The sequence below is a fragment of the Vicia villosa genome, linkage group LG6 (assembly GCF_029867415.1).
Source record: "Vicia villosa cultivar HV-30 ecotype Madison, WI linkage group LG6, Vvil1.0, whole genome shotgun sequence".
Taxonomy (NCBI): domain Eukaryota; kingdom Viridiplantae; phylum Streptophyta; class Magnoliopsida; order Fabales; family Fabaceae; genus Vicia; species Vicia villosa.
The window spans coordinates 117,495,928-117,520,479 of NC_081185.1; the positions used below are offsets into that span (position 1 = coordinate 117,495,928).

At 35.0% G+C, this 24,552-nt stretch overlaps 2 protein-coding genes across 2 annotated transcripts; one reads left to right on the top strand and one right to left on the bottom strand.

The window, feature by feature from the left end:
* The first annotated feature begins 1,018 nt into the window (after window positions 1–1,018).
* Window positions 1,019–4,800, top strand: LOC131609716 (uncharacterized). The gene is made up of 12 exons (XM_058881503.1): window positions 1,019–1,234; window positions 1,317–1,372; window positions 1,450–1,483; window positions 1,683–1,781; window positions 1,911–2,059; window positions 2,330–2,368; window positions 2,512–2,604; window positions 2,948–3,046; window positions 3,146–3,232; window positions 4,039–4,122; window positions 4,307–4,372; window positions 4,469–4,800. The coding sequence occupies exons 1-12, from the start codon at window positions 1,168–1,170 to the stop codon at window positions 4,553–4,555; spliced, it is 960 nt and encodes a 319-aa protein (XP_058737486.1). The 5' UTR covers window positions 1,019–1,167; the 3' UTR covers window positions 4,556–4,800.
* Window positions 4,801–9,347: 4,547 nt separating this feature from the next.
* LOC131612183 (peptide chain release factor PrfB1, chloroplastic-like) lies at window positions 9,348–12,123 on the bottom strand. Its single transcript, XM_058883990.1, has 7 exons — window positions 11,846–12,123; window positions 11,662–11,745; window positions 11,286–11,506; window positions 10,983–11,186; window positions 10,583–10,798; window positions 10,191–10,377; window positions 9,348–9,913 (listed from the first exon to the last, which is right to left on the bottom strand). Exons 1-7 carry the CDS (start codon window positions 12,009–12,011, stop codon window positions 9,609–9,611), a joined length of 1,383 nt encoding a protein of 460 aa, XP_058739973.1. The 5' UTR covers window positions 12,012–12,123; the 3' UTR covers window positions 9,348–9,608.
* Between the last annotated feature and the right edge of the window lie 12,429 nt (window positions 12,124–24,552).

The following is a 24,552-nucleotide window of genomic DNA, read 5'->3' on the forward strand; positions in this document are numbered from 1 at the left end:
GGCATGTTCGAATCAATATACAAAAATTCACAAAATACACTCGAAGTACCGGCGCGAGAGAAAAGAGTCTTTGCTGAAACAATGTATGTGTGAAGAACATCATATTTTCATACTTTATGTTATTTGTTCAATGCAAAGTTATACTTAAAAGTTCTTTGTTGATACATTTACTTTATTTCGTTTTAAAGTTATTTACTCATTGCAATTTTACATTAGCAAGTTGTACATTTTTGCAAACTATATAGATTATTGAATATGAATTAAATCACTAAAACACTATTCGACAATGTCTTAGGATCAATCTAGTCGATCCTGCGAGTAACCAGATTGTTTAAACACTTTAGAGGACTAGCGGTTGTTTGTCATAAATCACTGGTAAACACTACGGAAGTACCTAACGTTTCATTTGTTCTATAGATGCACCTACAGAATGTTGAAACTCCAAGAATGCAACAATGACGCCTGTCACTGTTCCAGAGGCTAAAAAAACCCCATTTTTGTGGCTTGATCGTCCGTTTTACACATAAAAAATGACCTACATTGTCTTTAAAGTACGTTTCTAAAACTATCTAATCATTTCTACACCTAATAATTGAATTCAAACTCTATTATGGGAAAACTCTAAAATAACTCGAAAACTTACCGATTAAATTGAGTTTTGAAGTTGATGGAGTGTGTTGAACGTTGATGCCCATGTTTACCGCCGAACTCGGGAGAAAACAACGGAGTTTGATGGATGTTTGATTTTTGAGGTTGAGAGAGATTGAGAGTGTAGAGAAGATGAAAAGTGAAGAATGGGGGAGGAGAAGAGTGTGACGCGAATATAACATCAAATGCTTTCGTAAATACATATATGAAAGTCTTTCGTAGATGCATCTATTGAACAAACAACTTTAAAATAAAAAAAATACTTCCGAAAATACATCTACGAAAACAGGATACTAGAGACTAAAAAAATGGAGTTAAAGTTTCTCCATAACTACTTTATTAAGAAAGTTAAAAATGCAATAATTTGCCATGAATGATAAATGACCGACGACCATGAAGGCATTCAAAAGACAATTCTTAACGCCCATTCCATTTCCATTCAATTTAATTTCATGTCAATAGAACAAACACTCGGTAGGCACTCTCTCTAAACCTTCTAGCAGCATAGCAGCAATAGCAATGTTGGTGCTCATCCTTTCCATCTTCCTCTTCTTCCTCTTCTTATTCAAATTCGCCACCGCATATGGTAATTATCACTCCTCTTTTAACCTCTCTATTCTAATTCAAATTATCATTCAACGCTTATTGTTCTTCTTTTGATTTCTTAGCCGATTTCACTTTGATGTCAAAAAAGCACCCAAAACGTGAATTGATTGAAGATAAGGTTCTTTCACTTTCCACCAATCCAACACTTGGTTAATTTCTCATGTTATTTTATCTTAATGTTTAATTTCTTTTCAGGTTTTTTGGATTACTGGTGCCAGCCGTGGAATTGGTAGAAAAACAACTATACCCTTTTTATCAAATTAATTATGCTATGCCATCAAATTTTAGTTTTGGAATCTACTGTTATTACTATTTTATTTGGTTTTAGGTTTTTTTTTTTTTTTTACTTAAGCTTTGTAAAGTAAGAATCTTTTCCATATTTGTTGTTGTTTTGTTCGCGTGATTGATTTTGATGAATCTATATGAAGGGGAAGTTCTAGCTCAACAGCTTGCAAGTTTAGGGGCCAAGTTAATAATCTCAGCAAGGAATGAAGCTGACCTAAACCGAGTAAAGTTGCAGCTGAAAGGTACAATGATGTAACTCATAGTATATGTTTACATGTAATGTAAGGTATAAAGTAGTCACTCATGTTTGTGTACTGATAATGATACAGAGGCTTGTCAAACTCGTTAATATGTGATTTGCATACTGCTAGGTAAGCATGCACCTGACGGGATCAAGATTTTACCGTTGGATTTAACGTCAGGAGAAGATTCTCTTAGGAAGGTTGTCGATGTAGCAGAATCCCTTTTTCCGGATTCTGGTGTTGATTATATGATTCATAATGCTGCGTATGAGCGTCCGGTAACCTAATCTTACCTTTATATAATTGTTTTATCTCATATGTCAAAACCTAGACATGTCTGTTATTGTTATAGTTATATTAGAAGATTAGTAGATATCCTATTAATGTAAAACAAAAGGGGAAAAGGGACTTCACATGTGATGATTTTGATTGGTGATACTTTGTGAGGATTGATGAAAACTCTGTTTACTAATATGATTAACTATTATTTATTTATCAGATACTTCTTTAATTTAAAGTATTATGAAAATATCTATTTTGTTTTGCAGAAATCATCCGTCTTAGATGTGACTGAGGATAGTCTCAAGGTAATTCATGAATGTGACTCTTATTCCCACTGCTTAATTTACCAAAGCTTTGAAAAGTGTTCCCCTCCCTCGTTTTTACTTTCCTTTCAAAATATTGAAAGCAGTCTTCTGAAGTTTTGCATTACTCTTTTTCTCCTGATTAGGCAATCTTTGATGTCAATGTTCTGGGGACAATAACTCTTACAAAGCTCCTGACACCTTTCATGTTGAAGAGGGGTAAAGGTCATTTTGTGGTGGTATGTGGGAATTCTTTAACAATATCTTATTTTGGTTATCAAATTTGTATAGCAATATTATATTAAGTGGTTAGAAAATGCATCATAGTGGCGGAGCTTGCAGTATGATGTTTGAGAGCAGTCACTAGTTCGCTTTTCAATTACATTTTATCCTCGAATGAACAATCACAACTTTAACCGTTTGGTTATAATATATTGGCATATATGCATTATGTTGTGTGTGTTAGTTTCTGACCATCGTCATAACTAACATGTGTATTGTTGGAGCTCATTAGATATCTTAAATTTCATCTCCATTTCCTCTTCATAAGTTTATAATATTTTGTTCTATGTTTACTATCAGATGAGTAGCGCAGCAGGAAAGACACCTGCGCCAGGTCAGGCTATATACTCGGCTTCTAAATTTGCACTAAATGGGTACTTCCATTCATTGCGTTCAGAGGTATATATATATATAGTTTTTATTATCTTTGATGTTGTTTTATCCAACTATTATGTTACAATACACACCATGAACTGCCTAATCTTTTTATGGTGGCAGCTCTGTCAGAAAGGAATCCAGGTAACTGTTGTCTGTCCTGGTCCTATACAAACAGTAAATAACGCTGGATCGCAGGTCCCATCTGAGGTATACACTTTTCCCAGCTAATCATACACTGTTATGAAAAGAAAGGCACTACTTGAGTCTGTCTGTTTTTATCTTACTTTATTTCCATACATCACTATTTTGTAAGTTTATGTATACATGTTTTGCAAGAATGAATTTTTTTCCCGTACTCTTTAGTCATAGTTGATGTATGTAGTTTTTTTTCACATTTTTCTTTTGAAAGTAGGCATGCATGGGATTATCATTTTAAATTATGAATATGGCTTGCTATGTTTGCTAAATGAAAACAATTAAGAATAGTCACACATGCAACAATAACAGAAAGTATTTTTCCAATTTGTGGATTCAGATTGCACGAATCAAGCGATATCATAATGTCTTCTCATAAATCACGTTTACTCAAAAAGTACCATATAATTAAAACCATTCTTAATGGTCTGGTCCATAGTGTTTCCAGGCCTCCTCCTAACCATTGGAAAACCCTTGGTGTGATCTACACTTCTTATTGTGACTTATATATGTCCACACATGTGTAAACCATCGTTTTCCATAGTACTACCCAACTTTCTCTTTACTGCATTCATTCCTAGTCCTATATTGTCTTATGTCTCCAAACATGGTCAAAACTATGAATAAAAATGTATTGTAAACTGAAGAGAAGCACAATCAAGATCCTAGACCTGGAGTTTACAGTATAAACTTCCCTTTATATTCTAGCTTGTTCATTAGCATATTCTACTTGAATGTGTGCCGTGCAGTGTTTTGCTGGATGCATCGTCTGAATAATTGAAATTTTGTTATCTTCCTTCCGAAATTTGTCTCGACAGAAGCGTGTGTCAGCGGAGAAGTGTGCCGAGTTGACGATTATTGCCGCAACCCATGGCTTAAAGGAAGCTTGGATATCATATCAGGTAAAAGCATTGGTATCAGGCTATAAGCAATTTACTTATTTTAGAACTTAGAATACTAGTCCACTTTCAACTTTTATGCCTTCATAGTTTCCTGCTTAATACTTGCTATTGGTTACCTTTTATTTAACTTGCTCCTGCACTCAAAAGTGAATGTCAGAGACTCAAAAGTGATCTCTTTTTGCAGCCTGTTCTTGTTGTCATGTACCTTGTTCAGTACATGCCAACTATTGGTTATTGGGTCATGGACAAGGTATTTTTTTCCATCTTTCATATGCATTTTGTGGGTCTTTATGACAATTGGTTTTCGTAACATGTTAATTAATGACTTTATACAAATGACTGGTAGGTTGGTAAAAGTCGAGTGGAGGCTGCTGCAGAGAAGGGAAGCACTTACTCTTTGAGTCTACTATTTGGAAAAAAGAAGGCAGGATGATGTCTATAGATACATGTTTTTCAACAGCAACAAAAATGAAATACAATTTATTTGGAGGTTATTATATCAAACTGAGTAACACCCTTTCTGACAGTTGACAAATTATAACATATAAAGTATCTACTTGAACAATAAAAGAGTAATATGGTACCATAAAATTTCTGCCATAGCTAAATCCAAGTCAGTCAGACCTTGCATTTGCATGAGAGTAATTCTAAAGGTGCAACATGTGATCTTCTCTATGATTTGAGCAATTTAGTTTTTAAAAGGAGTTATTTTTTGTATGAATGTAAATACTACAGAATCATGCACAGATGAAGCGAATCTTAAGATAAGTTTGAGACCTAGGACAAATTCCAAGATTGCAAATGGGAAAGATTATTGATGAAAATTGGGATGATGGAAGAAGGCTATGTTAGGAAAATAGAAGTGTTTTTTTTGACAGAATTTAACATTTGTAGAGATTATTATGGGTAGATGATTGGGGTATTATGGGTAGATAATTGGGGGTGCAGGGACTTTCGGGCTTTTATTGTCGCAAGTTGATTGAGCATCAGAATAGGGACTATTCAATCAGAAAGCAAGACTCATGTAGTTATGCAAATATGGTCCAAACTGATGATTTTGGCAATGAAGTAGATATACTACGTTTCATATAGCAAGTGAACAATTTGCGTTGATTTTTGACTGTAGTTGTCTTAACACATGACACAACACCGTAAATGGTTCACTAAATTTAGGTGACAGATATTTTTGGATTTATTTATCTGGATGATGCTAAAGCATGTAATATCATTGGAGTTAGGCAAATTAAAATTGGATGATGCTAAAGCATGTAATATCATTGGAGTTAGGCAAATTAAAATTGACATAGATGATGGTTGTGTGTAAACATTGAACGATATTAGATATATTTCAATATTGAGGAAGAATTTGATATCCCTGTGTACTCTATAGAAAAATGGTTTTCATACATGTTTGATGGAGATAGGGACATTATGAAGGTTAGCAAGGGTGCATTGACTGTGATCAGAAAAAAGAGAAATGCAAATAACATCTACAAACTATTGGGAAATACTGTTGTAGGTGATGTTACATCAATTGAGTTTGATAATGGTACACTATTCCAAATTTCAAGAGGCTTTGTAAATAAGTGCTAAATTTTTATGGTTACTTTCTTCTTGATCTTGACAACTAAAAGTAACCATACTTTGTGGCCCAAGAAGAAAGTAACCATAAAAATTTAGCACTTATTAAGGACAACTCCATTCTGGCTAATGCAACACATATGTCAGATTTCAAGCATAATGGCAGTTCTAATAATGTTAATAATTCTTCTAGAGTGGGCACCTTTTGTAATAGAAGTGGTCACACTATTGATTTTCGCTATCAAAAGCATCCCACCTGAATTTCAACAAAAACATATCATTTGTGAATGACAGTCAGGTTGTTAACAACGTTCCATCTCAGCATACATATGAGGTTCAAGCAGCTTCCTCTTCAAGCAATCATGTGTCAATTTCTCAAGCTCAGTATGACCCGCCAATTACCTTGCTTCAATATTCTAACTTGGCTTCCTCCTTTTAACCCTCTACCACTAATTAAATTTTCTAAATTCATTCACTTGTTAATTCCCTTTAGGTATCATGTGTAATATAGTTTCTAATCCTAACCTTTCTTCTTGCTCATGAATTCTATATTCAAGTGCCAATGATCATGTTTGTTCTTATGTAGAGTTGTTTAGTTTGTATTATAAGAGTTAGTCTTCTCAATGGAAACTGTGTTATGGTGCAATATGCAGGAAACATTATCTTTTCCCCTATTTTTTTATCTCAATCATGTTTTGTATGCACCAGAATTTAGTTTAAACATCATTTCAATTTTAACATTATGTCAAAATTTAAAATGTGCTACTATTTTTTTGTGTCAATCAATGTATTTTGCAAGAATTGAACACCAAGAGAACAAAAGTTTGGGTAGTCAAGAGAATAAATTGTATAAATTGAAAATAAACGAAACTCATATTGAGGCCAAAGTCCCTGCTTAATACCTTGCTGACCATGCCATAACTTAATCTCAAGATGACCAAGCCCATGCCTATCACATTACTAGTTCCATTTCCGATTCTTGTTCTGATAATTGTGTAATTCCTAAGTTTGCTCTATGGAATTTTAGACTAGGTCATGTTTCTTCCAAAATAATCAAACAAATGTCACAATTATATTCTTCCTTTGCTGTTGACAATAATACTATTTGTGATATTTTACATATGGCCAAACATAAAAGTTTCCTTACTTACAAGTAATTTCATTGCTTCTCATAGTTTTGAAGTATTATACTTTGACATTTGGGCCCCCTTCCATTTCATCCATACAAAATTCCTGATGTTTTACCATTACATTTGGGCCCCCAAGATTTGTATGGATCATCCTTTTGAAAACAAAATATAAGGCTTGCGTACAAGTTCAAATTTTCATCACCATGATTATAAACCTATTCTACAAAAGTCCTAAAATTTTCAGGTCAGACAATGGACGCTAAATTCATGTTAAACCAATTTTATGCTTCCAAAGGCATAGTTCACCAAAAATAGTGTTGAAAATTCCCAACAAAATTGGAGGTTAGAAAGGAAACATCAACATTTGTTGAATTTTGGTAAATCCCTTCTATATCAGTCCAAATTGCCTAAGCAATATTGACAATTTGCCACTTTTATCATCAACAGAGTGCTTACTCCTATACTTAAAAACAAGTCACCTTTCCAAGTCCTGCATAATGAGTTACCTGACCTAGACTTTTTTCATATTTTTTGGCTCATTGTGTTATGCCTATACTCCAAGTTCATAGGACAAAGCTTGATCCTAAGGCAAGAAAGTGTATTTTCTTGTGATACAAAGATGCCATGAAAGGTTATGTGTTATTTGATTTTCATACCACATAAATTCTTGTTTCTAGAAATGTTTCTTTTCATGATCATATCCTACCTTACAAATCCACATCTTAGTCCTCATCTACTTCTTGCAACTGTTTCCCTTTTATACATGATAATACTGTCACAGTTCGACCTGACCATCCACATGCCACAACAAGTCCAACATGCCCACACCATATCACATCAAGCTCAAACCATGACAAACATATTCCAACATCAACAACTATTCATAACACGACATCTACCTAACCCACCAACCCTCAATTAATTAATCAACCTAACCCACCAACCAAAACTTTCTCAAGGCTGTGACATCATCCCTCTTATTTGCAAGACTATATATACAAGTCTGTAGTTACCCAAAGCCAGGCTTCCAAAGGTATTATTTATCCTTTATCTAATTTCATTTCTCATAAAAAATGTCTCCTTCATATTCACAATACTCCTTGTGCTTAATGTGTCACACTGAACCAAAGAGTAATTCAGAGACATATGAATGTTGGATGTAAGCTATGCAATTTAAACTTAGTGGACTTGATAAAACATATACATGGAAGCTTGTGGATCTATCACCTACTGTCACACCAATTGGTTGTAAGTGGGTTTGTAAGATAAAGTACTTGGCAGATGGATCCATTGAAAGGTTCAAGGATAGGCTGGTAGCAAAAGGGTACAACCAAATCGAAGGACTTGACTATTTTGATACTGATTCACCTGTTCCAAAGCTCAACCATTGGCATTTACAAGATGTAAATAACGCATTCTTATATGGATAACTCCAAGAGGTTGTATACATGATGGTGCCACCAGGTGTTTCAACAACTAAACTTAATCAAGTTTGTAAGTTTGTCAAATCCCTTTACGGGCTTAAGCAAGCTAGCAGACAATGGTATGAAAGGCTTACAAAGTTCCTTCATGAACATCAACATAAACAAGCTAGCTCGTATCATTCACTGTTTTTCAAGGCAAATTCATCCTCTCTCACTATTTTACTAGTGTGTGTTGGTGATGTCATTTTGGCAGGAAATGACTTGAATGAATTCAGTTCAATCAAAGTAACCTTGGACAACACTTTCAAGATCAAGGATTTAGATAAGCTAAAATACTTTCTAGGCATAGAGGTGGCACACTCAAAGGATGGAATTTTATTATGCCAAAGAAAGTGTTGTCTTGACCTATTGGAAGATTCAGGTTTCATTGGATCCAAGCTAGTTTTCACTCCATCTGATCCCACAATCAAGCTTCACCAAGATTCAAATACTCCATATTCAGACATTTCTGCTTATAGAAGACTTGTGGGCATATTACTATACTTGAATGCTACAAGACATGGTATTACATTTTGTACACAACAACTGAGTCAATTTTTATCTGCTCCTACCGTAACTCACTTCAATGCAGCATGCAGAGTTCTTAAGTATCTCAAGACATGTCCAGGTTGAGGCATATTGTTTCCTAGGGATTCAGTTATGCAACTTAATAGATACTCAGATGCATATTGGGCATAATGCATAGACACTCGAAGGTCAATATCAGGTCAATGTTTCTTCCTTGGTAAGTCACTCATTTCGTAAAAATCCAAGCAGTGAACAATTTCAAGGTCATTCTCAGAAGTTGAGTACAGAGCTTTTGAAGCAGCTACCTGTGAACTGCAATGGCCTCTTGTACCTCATGAATGATTTACAAATGAGATGCACAAGGACACCTTTGATTTATTGTGATAATTAAAGTGTTTTACACATTGCAGTCTACCATGTTTTTCATATTGTGAGAGCAAAACAAAGCAAATGTCTTATGAACCTCTGTCAAGTCCAAGGACCACCTGGTCGATTTTTTCACCATGGCATTGCACCTTCAACCATTCAATGAACTACCGGTAATATAACCTCAGATACAAACTCAATAATGAAGAAAGTAATTATATACCCACATAATAATTATTATAATATGATAGTTAAATAATATTTTTAAATATAAAATATTTCAACAACTACAAACTATCATTTAATTTTTTATATATGACAAGATGGGATTTTTTTTTTTAACAAAATCTCCTTAATCACATGATGATCCAACTCCATTAAACCGGAGGACAAAGTTTCGTGATTACTGAAGATGATATTAGTTGACCCCACTTGTAGACAATGCCATACTATACTTGTGTTTAAGGTATGATTTGATAAAGGGATCCAACTCCCCATCCATAACAGAGGTGATATCTGGCGTTTCATGTCCTGTTCTTACATCCTTTACTAGTTTGTATGGATGGAAGACATAATTTCTTATTTGTTGTCCCCATTCAGCCTTCACTACATCCCCTCGAATCTGTTTAAATTCAGTTGCACGTTGCTCTTCAGCTATCACCAACAGCTTGGCTTTCAAACGGCTTAAAGCTTTTACCTTATTTGCTAGTTGGGATCTTTCCTCTGCACATACGCAGTCGTAGTTTGGAGTTAAAACTTATAATAAATAGCAGCAACAGTAACACACTATAAATAATTATAGTGACGGTGGCAGATGCGATGATAATAGTAGGATTTGTTTATATCATAGTAGTAACAAGATAACATGCAACGAACATGGCAGAAACTCATAGAAAAGGTTATTTCAAATTGACTCAATAAGGTTGAGTAGAGAGAGGCAATAACTGAGGGAAGCTCCCATTCTTTTGAAATGGAAGCGGGGCAAAGGAGAAAGAAAAACCTGTGCAGCGAAGAGAGACACCAGTTGGAATATGTGTAATCCGAACGGCAGTTTCAACCTTGTTAACATTCTGACCTCCACTTCCACCTGCTCTCGAAAAACTAATCTCTAGATCCTCTTCGGGAATTTCAACATTCAGAGATTCTTCAGGAAGAAGGGGCATGATTTCAATACCAGAGAAGCTTGTCTGTTCAAATAATAAATGTTGTGTTTAAAAGAACAATTTGTGCATTTTATAATTAAAGGCATAGGACTAAGCATATTCAAAAGCTTCTCTATTTTTTCTTAAACAGATATCATAGCTATACAGTCTACCGCAACACTTTTACTGGGATTTTTCGAAACTGATTGTACAATCTGACATTCGGCTAAACAAAAAAGTTGGTTATTACCTGACGAAGACCTTTGGAATTAAAAGGGGATTGCCGAACAATGCGATGTGTCCCTTTCTCCCCAGACAAATACCCATACGCATAACGACCTTCAACTTCGATGGTGGCAGATTTTATTCCAGCTTCATCTCCAAGAGATTTCTCAACCACTCTGGTTTTGTATCGATGTTTCTCACCCCATCTCACATACATCCTAAGAAGCATGTCGGCCCAGTCCTGCACTGGAAATGATAATTTTCATATAGAAGTTGAAATTGAATACTCAACTCAGCATCACCACCAAGTACTCAAATTCCAAGCAAAACAAAAATAGGTTCTGCCCTCCTACCCGTATAATAATATACCAGACAACAAAAGCATGTTCATTAAGGTATCACCTGCACATAAAAAAGCTATTTACCTGTGCATCGGTACCTCCAGCACCTGCTGTGACAGTGATAACAGCACCTTCTTTATCGTAAGGACCAGAAAGAAGTTGAGTCAGCTCAAACTGATCAACTGACTTATTCAGTTCTTTAATGAGACTAGAAGCTTCCTCATAAAGCCCTCTATCAACGGATTCCATTTCCTCTGTTAACATAACTATTGTTTCTGCATCCTCAACCTACATTCATCGTAATGATGAGCATAGTAGCACAAAACTGGTCCATTCAACACGAGCCTTTAAAAGAGAGAGATATACAATGACAGAAATGTATCTAACCTGAGATTTGTAGTCATTGAGCAATTTAATCTTATCTTTGACATCAGCCAGGGTCGAAAGAGTCTGTTGAGCTTTGGCTCGATCGTCCCAAAAGGAGCTACAAGATGCCTCCTTTTCCAAGTTGGCAGCTTCTTGCTCCAATAGTTGTAACCCAGATGATTCTCGAATCTCTTTCACACGCTGTGACGCAATTTCAACATCCTTCCTTAGGGTATAAAAATCTGCAACAAAGTGCTGATAATGCTACTTCAAAACAAACTAATCCATATTGAATTTAGTGACAAACCTCTAACTAATTATGATGCAGCATAAGATTATACATGATAACACCAATACCAATTCACAAATCTACAAGTACTTATTTAATTATTCATACCTTGAAGTGCGGAATCACTTGTATGAGTATCATCCCCTTCTTCTCCGATGCTCAATTGATTCCCCGGCGCCGTTGCAAACAGAACTATCGCCAAAAGCCAGAAACACAAAAGTAACTTCTCAAATCAGAGTTATAGCGAAACATAATCAGACAAGTATTATGATGAAATGCTAAGTAAATGTACCTGATGGTGGAGCAAAATGAGACGGACGGCGGGAGAGGGTTGTGGTGCCGAAAGACAGGAGGGGAAAATGTAGCGAAGAAGAGGGAAAGTATGGCTGTTTGTAAGACCTATAGGTTTTGGTGGTTACGATGGTGTGGCAGCAGAGAGGCTGAGAAACAACCTCCATGGATTCGGAGGGTTTTATTCGCAAAATAGTTTTCCACGGTGAATGTGACTCCCTCCAAGGGAAAGAGTTTGAGAAAGATTTTGTCGCCTCGAGCACAGACTCATTCGGTTTATGGATATGGTTAGTGTTCATGAGCGGTATAAATATCTATATAAATACTTTATCTTTAAATTTAACTGTGTTTCATTTTTACTTTTATTTTAGAGTATGAATATATAATTTTTTCAACTATTATATAAATTGACTAATCGGTTGTACTTTCATGTCAACGATTACATGCATGTAAATTGACTAATAGAATTTACAGTAGCAAAGTAAAATTAGTTAAAAATTGAAACAGTTAGTAAGTGTAATGGGTTACACTTTAAAAGTTTTTAATTTTATTTGTTAGTTAATTGCACATTATCTTGTATTATGTATAAATATTCTTTGGGTATCTCATAATAAAATAATCATTATTTTTCACCCTCAATTACTCTCTCTAATTCTCTCACTCTCTCCTCTCCACACTCAAATACTCAATAATAATTCACCAACCTTGTGGTTCTAAGTTCTAACATTTGGCATCAAGAGTCTGATTTGATCCACCAAACACTAAGTGTGCAACATGAACTCTATTTCTAATGAGAGAATCTATGCAAACCTACTCATCCATTATGCGAAGAATTATGACAAATGATGCAAGCAAATTATGGTGTTATTTGGCTACCAAGATGTTCTTGAAATGATCAAGAACGATGTGAGTCCTCTTGTCGAAGGTGCAACTGTTGCACAACGAGCAACGCATAAGGAAGAAAAGAAGAAAGATTTCAAGGCGATGTTTTTAATCCATCAATGCATTGATACAAATAATTTCAAGAAAATTGGTGATTGTGAATCATCGAAGCAATTATGGGAAATCTTGGAGAAGGCGTGCGTAAGGGGTGACAAGGAGAAGATTATGAGTTTAAAAACTCACAAAGGACAACTTGAGTTGATTCAAATGGAGGAGAAGCAGACCACCAACATTTCATGACGAAAATTACTCGATTGGTGAACCAAGTAAAACCATGTGGAGAAACGATCATTGACCAGTATATTGTCGCAAAAATCTTACTTTCTTTAACGCCAAGATTTGACATTGTGGTTGTTGCGGTTGAGGAATCGAAGGATCTTGTGGCGATAGGCAAAGAGGAGTTGCAGGGCTCTCTTGAGGCACATGAGCTGTGAATGGGGGAAAGGAATTTTTATAAGGCAAAGGTGGCGATTGCTTTGCAAGCCCATTTCAATAAGAGAGACAATAAGGCGAAAGGAAAGTGTCCCATGAGCAAAGGAAAAGGAAAATTTTAGATCTTTGGTGAAAGAGAATCCCGAAATTCCAAGAATTCAACATTCCAAAAGGGTGAAAATAGTGGCAATAGGGTGGTATCAAATAACTCTAGAGGTGACAATCTAAGGGGTGGAGGTGGAAGAAAAATGAAGGATTTGGTCTGTCAACTATGATCTCCATAGTATTCCCAGGATTCACTCTTTGCAACTCAACTGCATATCTCCATAAATTTGCATATTGCTTGTCTGCATCTCCTTCTATTATCTTATTTTCTATGAGCGTTGCCTTCCATGCCCTAGCCACATTAATTCCAACAGAGTAATTCTGTCTCATGTCTTGAATAATGACACAAATCCTAATTATCTCATATGTTTGCATCTTCTTCATTATTGTTGTGGCCACCCACCTAGAGTTTGCAGATCTGTTATCCAAAACTCTAGCACATGTATGGTTGTCTAATATAGTGTTATAGCATAAGTGTGCTTATGGCCCACTTTAGAGCATAACATTAAAAAATCATATTTGGCCCTGCATTCAACCCTTACCATGTAGCTCTCATTTTTTCACAAAAGTAATTTCGTTACCATTCAATACTGACCACTCCCGTATTGCCTCTCTAAAGTCATATATGAATCGAATTATATACCTCACTTAAATTTAAAATTCTTACTCAATTGCTATCTCCTAAACTTTTCAAACTTAAGCCCTTTATCTTCATCAGAAGCATCTGGATCAGAACAGTCTTACTCATCACTCACATATTCATCATCTTCTCATTTCTTCTTCTTGGAACCACATAAAGACCCATCAATTATGGTACCCTCATTAATGGGTAAACTGACATCAATACCATCAAATCCATCTAATATAGTAATGGTTAGTTCATCCTCAATATCACCCAACCATTCTACTCCCTCATCACCACATCCATCCATCTCAGCAGTCTCATTTACACACCTAGGACCCTTACTGGGACTTCAATATTAGTTATATCATGTTCCACAAACATTTCACCATCTAATTGGGTCACACAAGCGTATGCGGAAAAATCGTAACAATCATCATTATTCCTAATATGAATATAGTTTTAATCTATTTCAAGAATCTTAGTCCATGTTCTATAGGTCCCTTCTATGTAACCCCACTCAGTCACCAACTTATGAAATCTAACCATTGGCCACTTGTCAATGTATTGCCTAGAAACTAAAGTCAAGACACCGCCTCTGTAAATTGTAACCCCATCAACCAACCTTACAAATTCCCCTCTATGGTGGAACACAACATTGAAGACTTGCATATTATGAAATTTCAAGTGGAAAATGATGAAAACCTTACAATTAACAACATTGGGAAAAAGAAGCATACAGTGAAAATACGAAAATGTTGGGTTTGATAAGCCTCTGCATCTTCTTCCTGATGTGTCTTCTCCGGTTGATCTGCTTCCTTTGATTATTTCGCTTCATTCGCTTGATTCGCATGTTTCGATTGCTTCGTCTTCTTCGATCTTTTCTTCGTCATCTTCAGTTACTACTTTAGGCTGCAAAACCATATGAATTAGGAACCCTAGGTTTTCAAGGGGGTAACTTAGAAATCAAGAATTTTATAAGTTAATTTTCATTTTGAATAAAAATAAATGATGCCCATTCAACAAAACCTTATTGGCCACGTAGGACAATTAAAAGGAATCTTCAACCAAATTCTACATCAAGGTTCTTTTTGATGGAATCTGGAAAAGATAAAGGGGGATCATAAATTTTTTTAGGGGGGGGGGGATAAATCAAAACTCGTTACATTGGCAGGGGTAACATATATTTAACCCTAATTTTAAAAGTTGACAAATAATAAGAATTTGTATTAAATGAATAAGAATCAAATTAATAAGGACAGTCAAGGGAAATAACATACAATTATTCGAAATTGAATTTATATTATTAAAAAACTTCTACGAAAATTGAAATTATTGATGAATGAAAAGCTATTTATGCTGCTAAGCACTCCTGGAGAAATAAGGTTCAATATATTCTAAAATTAAAATATTTTTGTATTTAAAAGGAAGCCGTAAATATAACAATATAAAATTAGAAAGATTTATCAATTAAAGTAGAATAATATATAACTTATTCTTATCCTTAATCATAAAACATTTATATAAAAATTTTCCGTTACAAAGAAGGAAAAGTTAAATCTTCAACCAATAATTTAGTAATAAAATAAAGTTATTAATGAAAATTAATATAAACTAAATAAAAAATAACCATTTTAATTCAACTATTATTCATACATTTAATGCATTTCAACTTACTCGTAATAGTTGTACCTATATCCCAAGTTTATAACAACAAATTACAACTAACTATCTGAATCATATATTGTAAATATGTAATATTGAGTTTGATGAGATAACAATACTCTCCTTTAATGTATTTCTTCTTTCACCTGCACGCCAAACATAAAACGAATAACCTTCACAAGCATAAGTGATATATATGTTTGACCATGGAGTCGTGCCAACAGGACATAATCAACAACTTTGCCTCAAAGCTAAACACATTACATGTGATGCGCCATTTGCAATTGATAAAAACGTGTGTGGTCCTAATCCATCATCTTCCATTAAAAAATTGACTTCAATAGGGCGTGGTTGTTTTTCTGGTAGTCCAAGAACGCCCAATTGCGAATCTGTGTCATTTCTCCATTGTATAACTTTCCTTTATCTGTTCAGAACCAAAATGTGCTCATAAAACATGCACTCAATTAACTTGAGAAATTTTAAAAAAAATAAAAGCAAGATAAATCAAGATTGAAACACTAAAAATGATAGATTTAAAACTATAACTAATGTATAAAAAAGTCATATAAGTAGCAAAAGGATAGAGTAAAGAACCTGTTTCGTTTGAAAAGTGAATAACACATTGCAGTATGTTACGCGTGCAACCTCGTTATATTGAAGAACAAAAATGGACGGACACCACTTCTTTAGTTCCCATCCATAACCATCCCTTACGTATCCTTCCATGTAGGGGAGGCAAACGGGCATGCCCGCCCCGCAAAAGCCCGCGAAAAAACGGGGTGGGGTGGGCCGGGCATATTTGAGAGTGCGGGTCTAAAATCTTGCCTCGCCCCGCAAAAAAGTGAGGGCGGGACGAGGAAAGCACGCGGGCATTGAACATTTTAGGCCTAAAAATAGTAAAATTTTATGAAAAAGCTCGTGCCCGCAAAAAACTGGGGCGGGGCGGGCATATTAAGGGGAGCAGGCCTAAAACCTTGTCTCACCCCGCGAAAAAGTGCGGGTAAAACGGGCTTTCCCCGCGGGCCGAGCCCGTTTTGCCACCCCTAATTCCATGTTTCTTATACAACATGGTTTTGGAAGTATATTTATCAGCTGAAATTCAATGACGATTCATTCCGTTAGAATTCATCAAAAAAAGTTAAATTAACTAAAAATATGTTAAATTACACTTACTTTAGGCCTGATTCCATCGTTCCGCCAATTTGATTCAGGTGCCATATGATGACTAGTACAATCATTTGAGTTGTAATTCGTAAATGCTTGACTATTGCTACCTTTAGAACTTGAATTGGGAGCGGTAAACATAACAAATAGGAAATTAAACATACCTAGCAACTTCAATCTTGGTGTCAAACAAAACCCAATCAACATACCTAGTAAATCAAATCAAACTAATCTAATTAATAGTTACTATCATATACAGATAAAAAATAGCATGAAAAATTGGAAAATACTTCTCCAAAAACTCAAAGATCCAAAATAGAAAATCACAGAAAACAAAATCAATAGCGTATGAGTAGTTATTTAACAGTGAAAATTTTTAGTATTCTTGATCACTGATGAACACATAAATCGTGCTCTCATCACCATTCCATTTCAATCTTTTTAAATAAGATAGAAATGAATATATTAGATCTACACAAAAAGTTAATGTTTGCACTTACATTTTCGATGTTTTTTTACTATCCATATTCATCTTCAATTGATCTACAATCTAAAAAACATATTAAAAAAATGAAAAGTCATAAAAAAAATTTAAAAAATGATACATCTAGACATAGTCATTGTTCAAAACCTTCATTCCTCCCCTAGAAAACCACTCTAATTTAAATCTTTTACACCTCTCTAATTTTTCAATTTGGAAAAAAAATATAGATATCAGATTGACTCCACTCTAATGTGAATCTTGTTCAAATCAAGAAAAATAATATACACATCAGATCGATCCAAATATGTTAAAAGATAAAAATTTGAAAATCAAAGATCCAAAATAGAAAACTACATAAAAAATCAATAGGGTATGGGTAATTTCTTACCAATGACAATTTTTAGTACTCTTGATCATGATGAACACATAAATCGTGCTCTCATCACCATTCCATTCTAATATTTTAAATAAGATAGAAATGAATATATTATATCTACATATAAAGTTTATGTTTGTAAATCTAAAAAAATAAAAAATTATACTAATCAAACCCATTAGAAGGATTAGAGAGATGAAGAAATGATTACACTTGGATTGCTTGGTGTTTCTCCTGTTGCAGTTGAATCAACAGATTTGGAAGCAGGAATGTCCGAATAAGTGATTCCTTGTATCAAAATCATAGTTTTTTCATGTCATAAACTTTGGAGTTACAATGATAAATAAGATAAAAACATGGAATTGAAACTTTTTCAGTTAAAACTATAGAGGAACTTGAAAAATAATTACTTTAAAAGGTAAATTTTGAAGAAGAAGAAGCAGCTTACCTAATGTATGCGGTTGAAACTAGGGGTGTTTGCGGTGAGAAAAAGTGTACAGTTCGGTTGACTTTTGGAAATAAAACCAAACCAAACAATGCAGTTTGGATTGGTTCGGTTATTTTAACAAAAAGTTATTGAGCCATACATACACATATATATATGACAACATAACTTTGTATTTAATCATTTATGCGTTATCAATTAACTACAAAATTCATCATATTTGGATAACAAGTTTCTATTTAATATACAAAAATAATATTAGATAAAAGTGGAATAAAAAACATAAAATAGTAACATAAAGTAATATAAAAAACATTATAATAAAATAGAAAAAAAAAAGATAAAATATTATAGAAGATGAAAAAGAAAGAGTAGAAGAGATGAGAGATTAGATTAGAAGAGGAACATTAAAAACGTAATTGAAAAGTTTGAGTTTGGGTTGGATATAAACTAATTGAAGTTTTGGGGGTTGTAACATAAGGCGGTTTGGTTCGTAAAATACAAACTGCAAACCAAACCGAATCGCGCGGTTTGTTAAAAAATGTCCCAAACACATATGAACCAAATGCGGTTTTTTGCGATTCCGATTTGGTTTGGTTTGGTTTTGCAGTTTTCTATTGGGTCGATTTGGTTTTGAACACCCCTAATTAAAATAGTGGTGGCAGAATGAATTTTGAACAGTGGTCACGATAGGGTTTTGAAACAATGGTGGTTGTAGATGGGGAAGGAGAGAACAAAGAGGAAGAAGATGAGACATATATTGAAGAAAGAGAAAAAAGAGACATGGTAAATGAGAGTTTGAGAAAATGATCGATTGTACATTCAATTTGGTTAGATTTTGAAGAAACATGTCACAAAGTGAAATCAAATTTGGAGTTTGAGAGAAAAAATACGTGGAAGAAGTTGTACCAAGGGATAAGAAAATGTTGGTTTTCAACTTAGTGATATTATTAGTTGGGTAATGAAAAAATTGGACCAAAGTTGCCCCCATTTTAAGGATGTGGCAATTTTAGAGTGAATGACATATTGGGGTTTTCTAGAATAATGAATTTTATTATATTATAGATGGTAACAACTACCAAATAGTTTGGACTCCGCCGAATGTTGGTTGGTTGAAGTGTTATGGGGATGTCGGGTTCAAAAATCAAAGAAAAACAACAAATAGGAGTTGGTGTGTTAGAGACTGTAATGGTAGATTTATCATTACATGCACTACAAAAAATCACGTCTGTAGCGACGTGAATTCCATGACACAACATGGAAAATCACGTCAGAAAAAAAGATTAGCGATATGGTCATATACGTCGCCTGGGAGTGCGTGAGAACTTTATTGTGTTGTGTTTATCACGTCACAACTTTGTGACATGGAAAACACGTCGTTAATGTTGCACAATTACCAAGCCTCTATCTGCAATTGGGACAGACAAGGACTGCAAAAAGCAGTATGGCACAAGACACGAAGAATGGTTGTGGCGTGTTTTACATGTCACTAATTTGTGACATGTAAAACACGTCGCTAATTTTGAAATTAATTTTGAAAGTTGCGACGTGATTTACATGTCACAAATCAGTGACATGTAAAACATGCCACAAACATTAAAATGTTTTAAAAAAAAAATCTGATTTTTATTATTATAAAAAAAGTTTTATTATTAATATTATTTGTTGGAAATTAATAAATATTAATAAAAATATTTATTTAGTTAAATTAATAATAATAATAAACTAAATACAAAAATATATTAAACTACTAAAATATATTAAATTTATAATATAATATCCAAAATACTAACATATAATAAGTAAAATTTTGTTATCCCATACAATTTCAAATAAAAATAAAAATAAAATTCATCCTAAAAAATCATCATCTGGATCGGGATAATTATCAAGGTTGAAATCATCATCATTCTCTTGCTCAGTGTCAGCCGCTCCCACGTTTCCTCTAGACGGTTGACCACCACTTTGTTGAGACTGCATAAATAACCGCATTTGTTGTTGCATCTCTGCTTGCATCTTCGCCATTGCCTCTATTTGTTGTTGTTGCGTTTCTGCTTGCATCTTCGCCATTGCCTCTATTTACCGTTGTTTCCCCTCCACTTGTGCTTTTAGCGCCGCCTCACGTCCATCCATTTGGGCCTTTAGCTTCGCCTCACGTTGCGCTAACTCGCGTCTCGCCTCAGTTAGAGCCAACTGTCTTATTGTTTCCATTACTTGCGGTGCCAATTGTGTTGGACGTGACGATCCTTCCCCATCTCTAACTCTTTGAAATAAATTTCTATCTCCACTTCTCAAGCTTCCCGCCAAATTTCCAGCACCAAAAAAACATCCATTAGGCCCTTTTCCGCCAATGACTTCATTCCAAATATAAAAATCAACATCTGGATGAAGCGGCTCTCCTTCTCTAAGAGAATATTTGGGATTAGCGACCAAAAATTCTACAAGCCTTGTTTGATAATCCTCCTACACATAAAATAGAATAAAAATTATGTATATATAACTTAAATTAAATTATATTAAATAATAAATTGAAAATTAGTTGCCACGTGATTTACATGACACAACATCAGAGTTGCCACATGAAAATCACGCCGGAACTTTTTAGTTGCCACGTGAAAATAACATCACAAAATTGCCATTAAATATAAAAAAAAATTGAATAACTTACCAAATATTTTCGAGTACGCTCGTCAACCAAATCATCCGATTTTTTTGTCCTAGTTTCTTTAACCAACTCGATCATGAGTGGTTGTCTCCCCAACCTTTTAGCCTAAAAAATAAAATTAACTTTAATTAAAAACAAATAATTATTCAAAACATAACTTTAAAAAGTGGCAATGATTACCATGTGTCGAGAATGTTCGTAAGTGCTTATACTTTCAACTGCATTAAGGTGACCTCCTTTTTTAGATGCCCTCATTTTTTTTGCATTTTCAGATTTAGCTTTAAATTCCTTTGAATTCCAATATGCAATAAGTTTCTCAAGAACTTCTTGGCCCAGCCACCCAGGACGACTACCATCACGTTCCCAACACTTTCTAATATTTCGCAACGTGTCAGAAAGTCTTTTTGATGTTCTGCTGAAATAATTTTTTTTTACAAGTTTCTCGCTCATTGGATCCCAAGTACACTTTTCCTGAAAACATTAAAATAAACTGTTAGAAAACTATAGTAAAAAAATTTAAAAAAACAATGACTCGAAAAAATATATTAATTATACCTTAAAACAATTAAACCAAGCATTTTTATTTGAAACATCTCCAAATCTCGTCCATGCTTCTTTATACATTTGCTGAATCACATAGTACACACACCTGTCAGCAGTCCGACTCGGCCCAAACCTAAACAACAATTATGTTAATTAGCATGCATTAAATATAAATTTATATGAAAAAAAGGAAATGTAAACTTAATAAAAATTTATTATATAAGATACTTACGAATTTCCAGCGGGCCAAATATAATATCTACCGTCAATGATATGAATCTCCCTCGGATCATCCTCCCCCTAAACATCGTCACCATCAGACTGAACATCATCTTCATCCCGCGCAGTATCATCCCCACCCGGCTCCACATGATCATCCTCACGTGCAGGTATATGAGTGGGATGCGGGGTGTGGGATCCCCCAGTCTGCTGGAAGCGTGGGGGCACCTGTGTCTGCTAGAAGGATAAGGGCACCTGTGTGGGATATGGAGTGTGGGATCCTTCAGTCTGCTGGAATCCTGGGGGCACCTGTGTGTTAGGTGGAAAGCTAGATCCTCCAGTCTGCTGGAATCCTGGGGGCACCTGTGTGTTAGGTGGAAAACTATATCCTCCAGTCTGCCGGTATGATGAAAAACTAGGTCCTGCAGTCTGCTGAAACGGATAACTAAAGTCCACAGGTGGGCGAAAAAAAGATGGTGACCCAGACATAGGCCTCCCCTGAGAGGAGAGTAATGACGTAAGAGGTTGGGTACTGGCCATGGACATGTAATCTAATTGACTCAGTGGGGGGGACACACTGCTGTCTGAGGAGATTGGCATACTACTATCCTTGGGCGTCGGGTCTTCTGACCCTTACCCTTCTCAGATCGGGATGACATTTTACCTATTTATTGAGAATACACAATTAATAAAATATATACATTCACACAAATATATTCAAACATGTTTCTCATATACATTCATTAACACATTCAATAAATGGTTCATTAAGTAAAATTACAAAAAAAAACATTCTCTTATAAATACATTTATTATTCTAAATCTACAGGCTCTTCATACATATCATTATCATCATTTGATGTGATACTATCCTCAGACTCAACGCCTTCGTGCTCTTCATTCACATTATCTTCAACCAACAATATAGAAGCATCAACTTCATACCCCTCATTTGTTATATAAGACAAATTGGTAATTTGCTCAACTGCAATGACATCATTAATTGGTCCAACTTTATCAACTTGGTAAGCAAGATCTTCCACTAGATCGTCAGTTTCAACATGGCCTATTGGTTTTGTTTTTATAACAACACATAACCCTCGCTTACGTGGCACAAATGAAGGATAAGGAACATAATAAACTTGCCTAACACGATGTGACATTATGAAAGGGTCGTACTCTTTGTACCTTCGCTCCATTTGAATCTCAACAGTACCATATGTCGTGTCTATTTTTGTGCCTCTAGTTGGATCATACCATTCGCAGTAAAACAAGACAACTTTATTCTTCGAGTCCAAGTAATTGTATACCAACTCGTAGATATGTTTAACAAAGCCATAAAAATCATCTTTACCCCCATCTGTAACTCCTTTTACGAATACACCACTGTTTTTTGTTTTTTTCCCTTCAGTCCAAGTCTCAGTGTGAAATTTATATCCGTTCACGAAGTATGTGTGCCATTCGTTTGCGCTTAGAATAGGGCCTTCACACAAATTTCTCAAATGGAGTATTTCTGGTGTCAGTGTAACAATGCATGACAATCTATCCTTGAACCAAGATGGAAATTGTGCATGAATGACACCGGATGTTGGTTGTACACCGGTGCTTTGAAAATAGACGTTGTTAAATTCCCTATGAAAAAACACACTATAAGTTTCAAGGTAATAATATTTACACACTATAGATAAAATAATAGTTGGGTATACTTACTCAAGATACAGTTTAACTTCGACGCAGTTGATCAACACATGAACATGTGCGGATTGCATTTCTTGTTGGGTCAACCAATGAACACCTTTCTTTCCAGATGGACGACCTGGAAGCCCAAAGACTGATAAGGTGAATTGGCTTCTTTCGTTAACATTTACGGGATTCCTTATGATTCTTGGGGTTAACATCAAGTTGTTGAAATAGTGACTGCAAAAATGTGATGTCTCCCGATGCAAGTAATGTGAACATATGGATCCTTCAACTCTAGCTTTCTTTTTCACGGATCTCTTAGAATCACCCATAAACCTTTCAAATGGATACATCCACCTATAATGAACAGGTCCTCCAAGATAAGCTTCGTATGCAAGATGCACATGTAGATGTTCCATGGAGTCAAAAAATCTAGGAGGAAATATTTGTTCCAACTTACAAAGAATGATTGGAATATTTTGGTCCAACTTAATGATATCATCCACTCTTAAAGTTGAGGCACAAATATCTCTAAAAAATTTACTAATTTCAGTCAGTGGATTAAGCACATGTTTTGGTAGAGAACCAAACGCAATTGGCAGCAATTGTTCCATAAATATGTGGCAATCATGACTTTTCATGCCATGCAACTTCCCAGTGTTAGCATCGGCACACCTTGCTAAGTTTGAAGAATATCCGTCGGGCATTCTCAATTCTTTTAACCATCTACAAACTGCTTTAGCTTCTTGTGAAGTCAGAGTGTAACTAGCCTTGGGTTTTAATAATTTTCCATTCGGTTGAGGCTTCAACTCCAACTCTTTTCGATTACACCATTTTTTCATGTCATGTCTCGCCTTCTCATTATCCTTTATTTTGTCTTTAACATCCATCACTATGTTAAATATATTATCAAAAAAATTCTTCTCAATGTGCATAACATCCAAATTATGGCGTAACAAATTATCTTTCCAATACGGGAGGTCCCAAAATATACTTCTTTTTGTCCAATTGTGTTCGACCCCGTATCCTGGAATTCTACATGCTTTACCCGTATCTGTGAATTTTGGGTGGTGACAAACTTGTTCCCATACTGCACCCGGTGACAGTCGAGGCGGAGGAAGATCTTTTACCACTTCGTCTTTTTTGAAATCTGTCTTATTTCTTCTATAGGTATGATTTATTGGTAGGAATCTGTGATGACAATCAAACCACGAGCTCTTCCCCCCTTTCTCTAACGTAAACGCCGTAGAGCTTCCCATGCAATGCGGACAACCCATTTTTCCATGTGTACCCCAACCAGACAACATGCCATATGCTAGAAAGTCGTTAATCATCCACATCAAGGTTGCTCGCAAAGTAAAGTTTT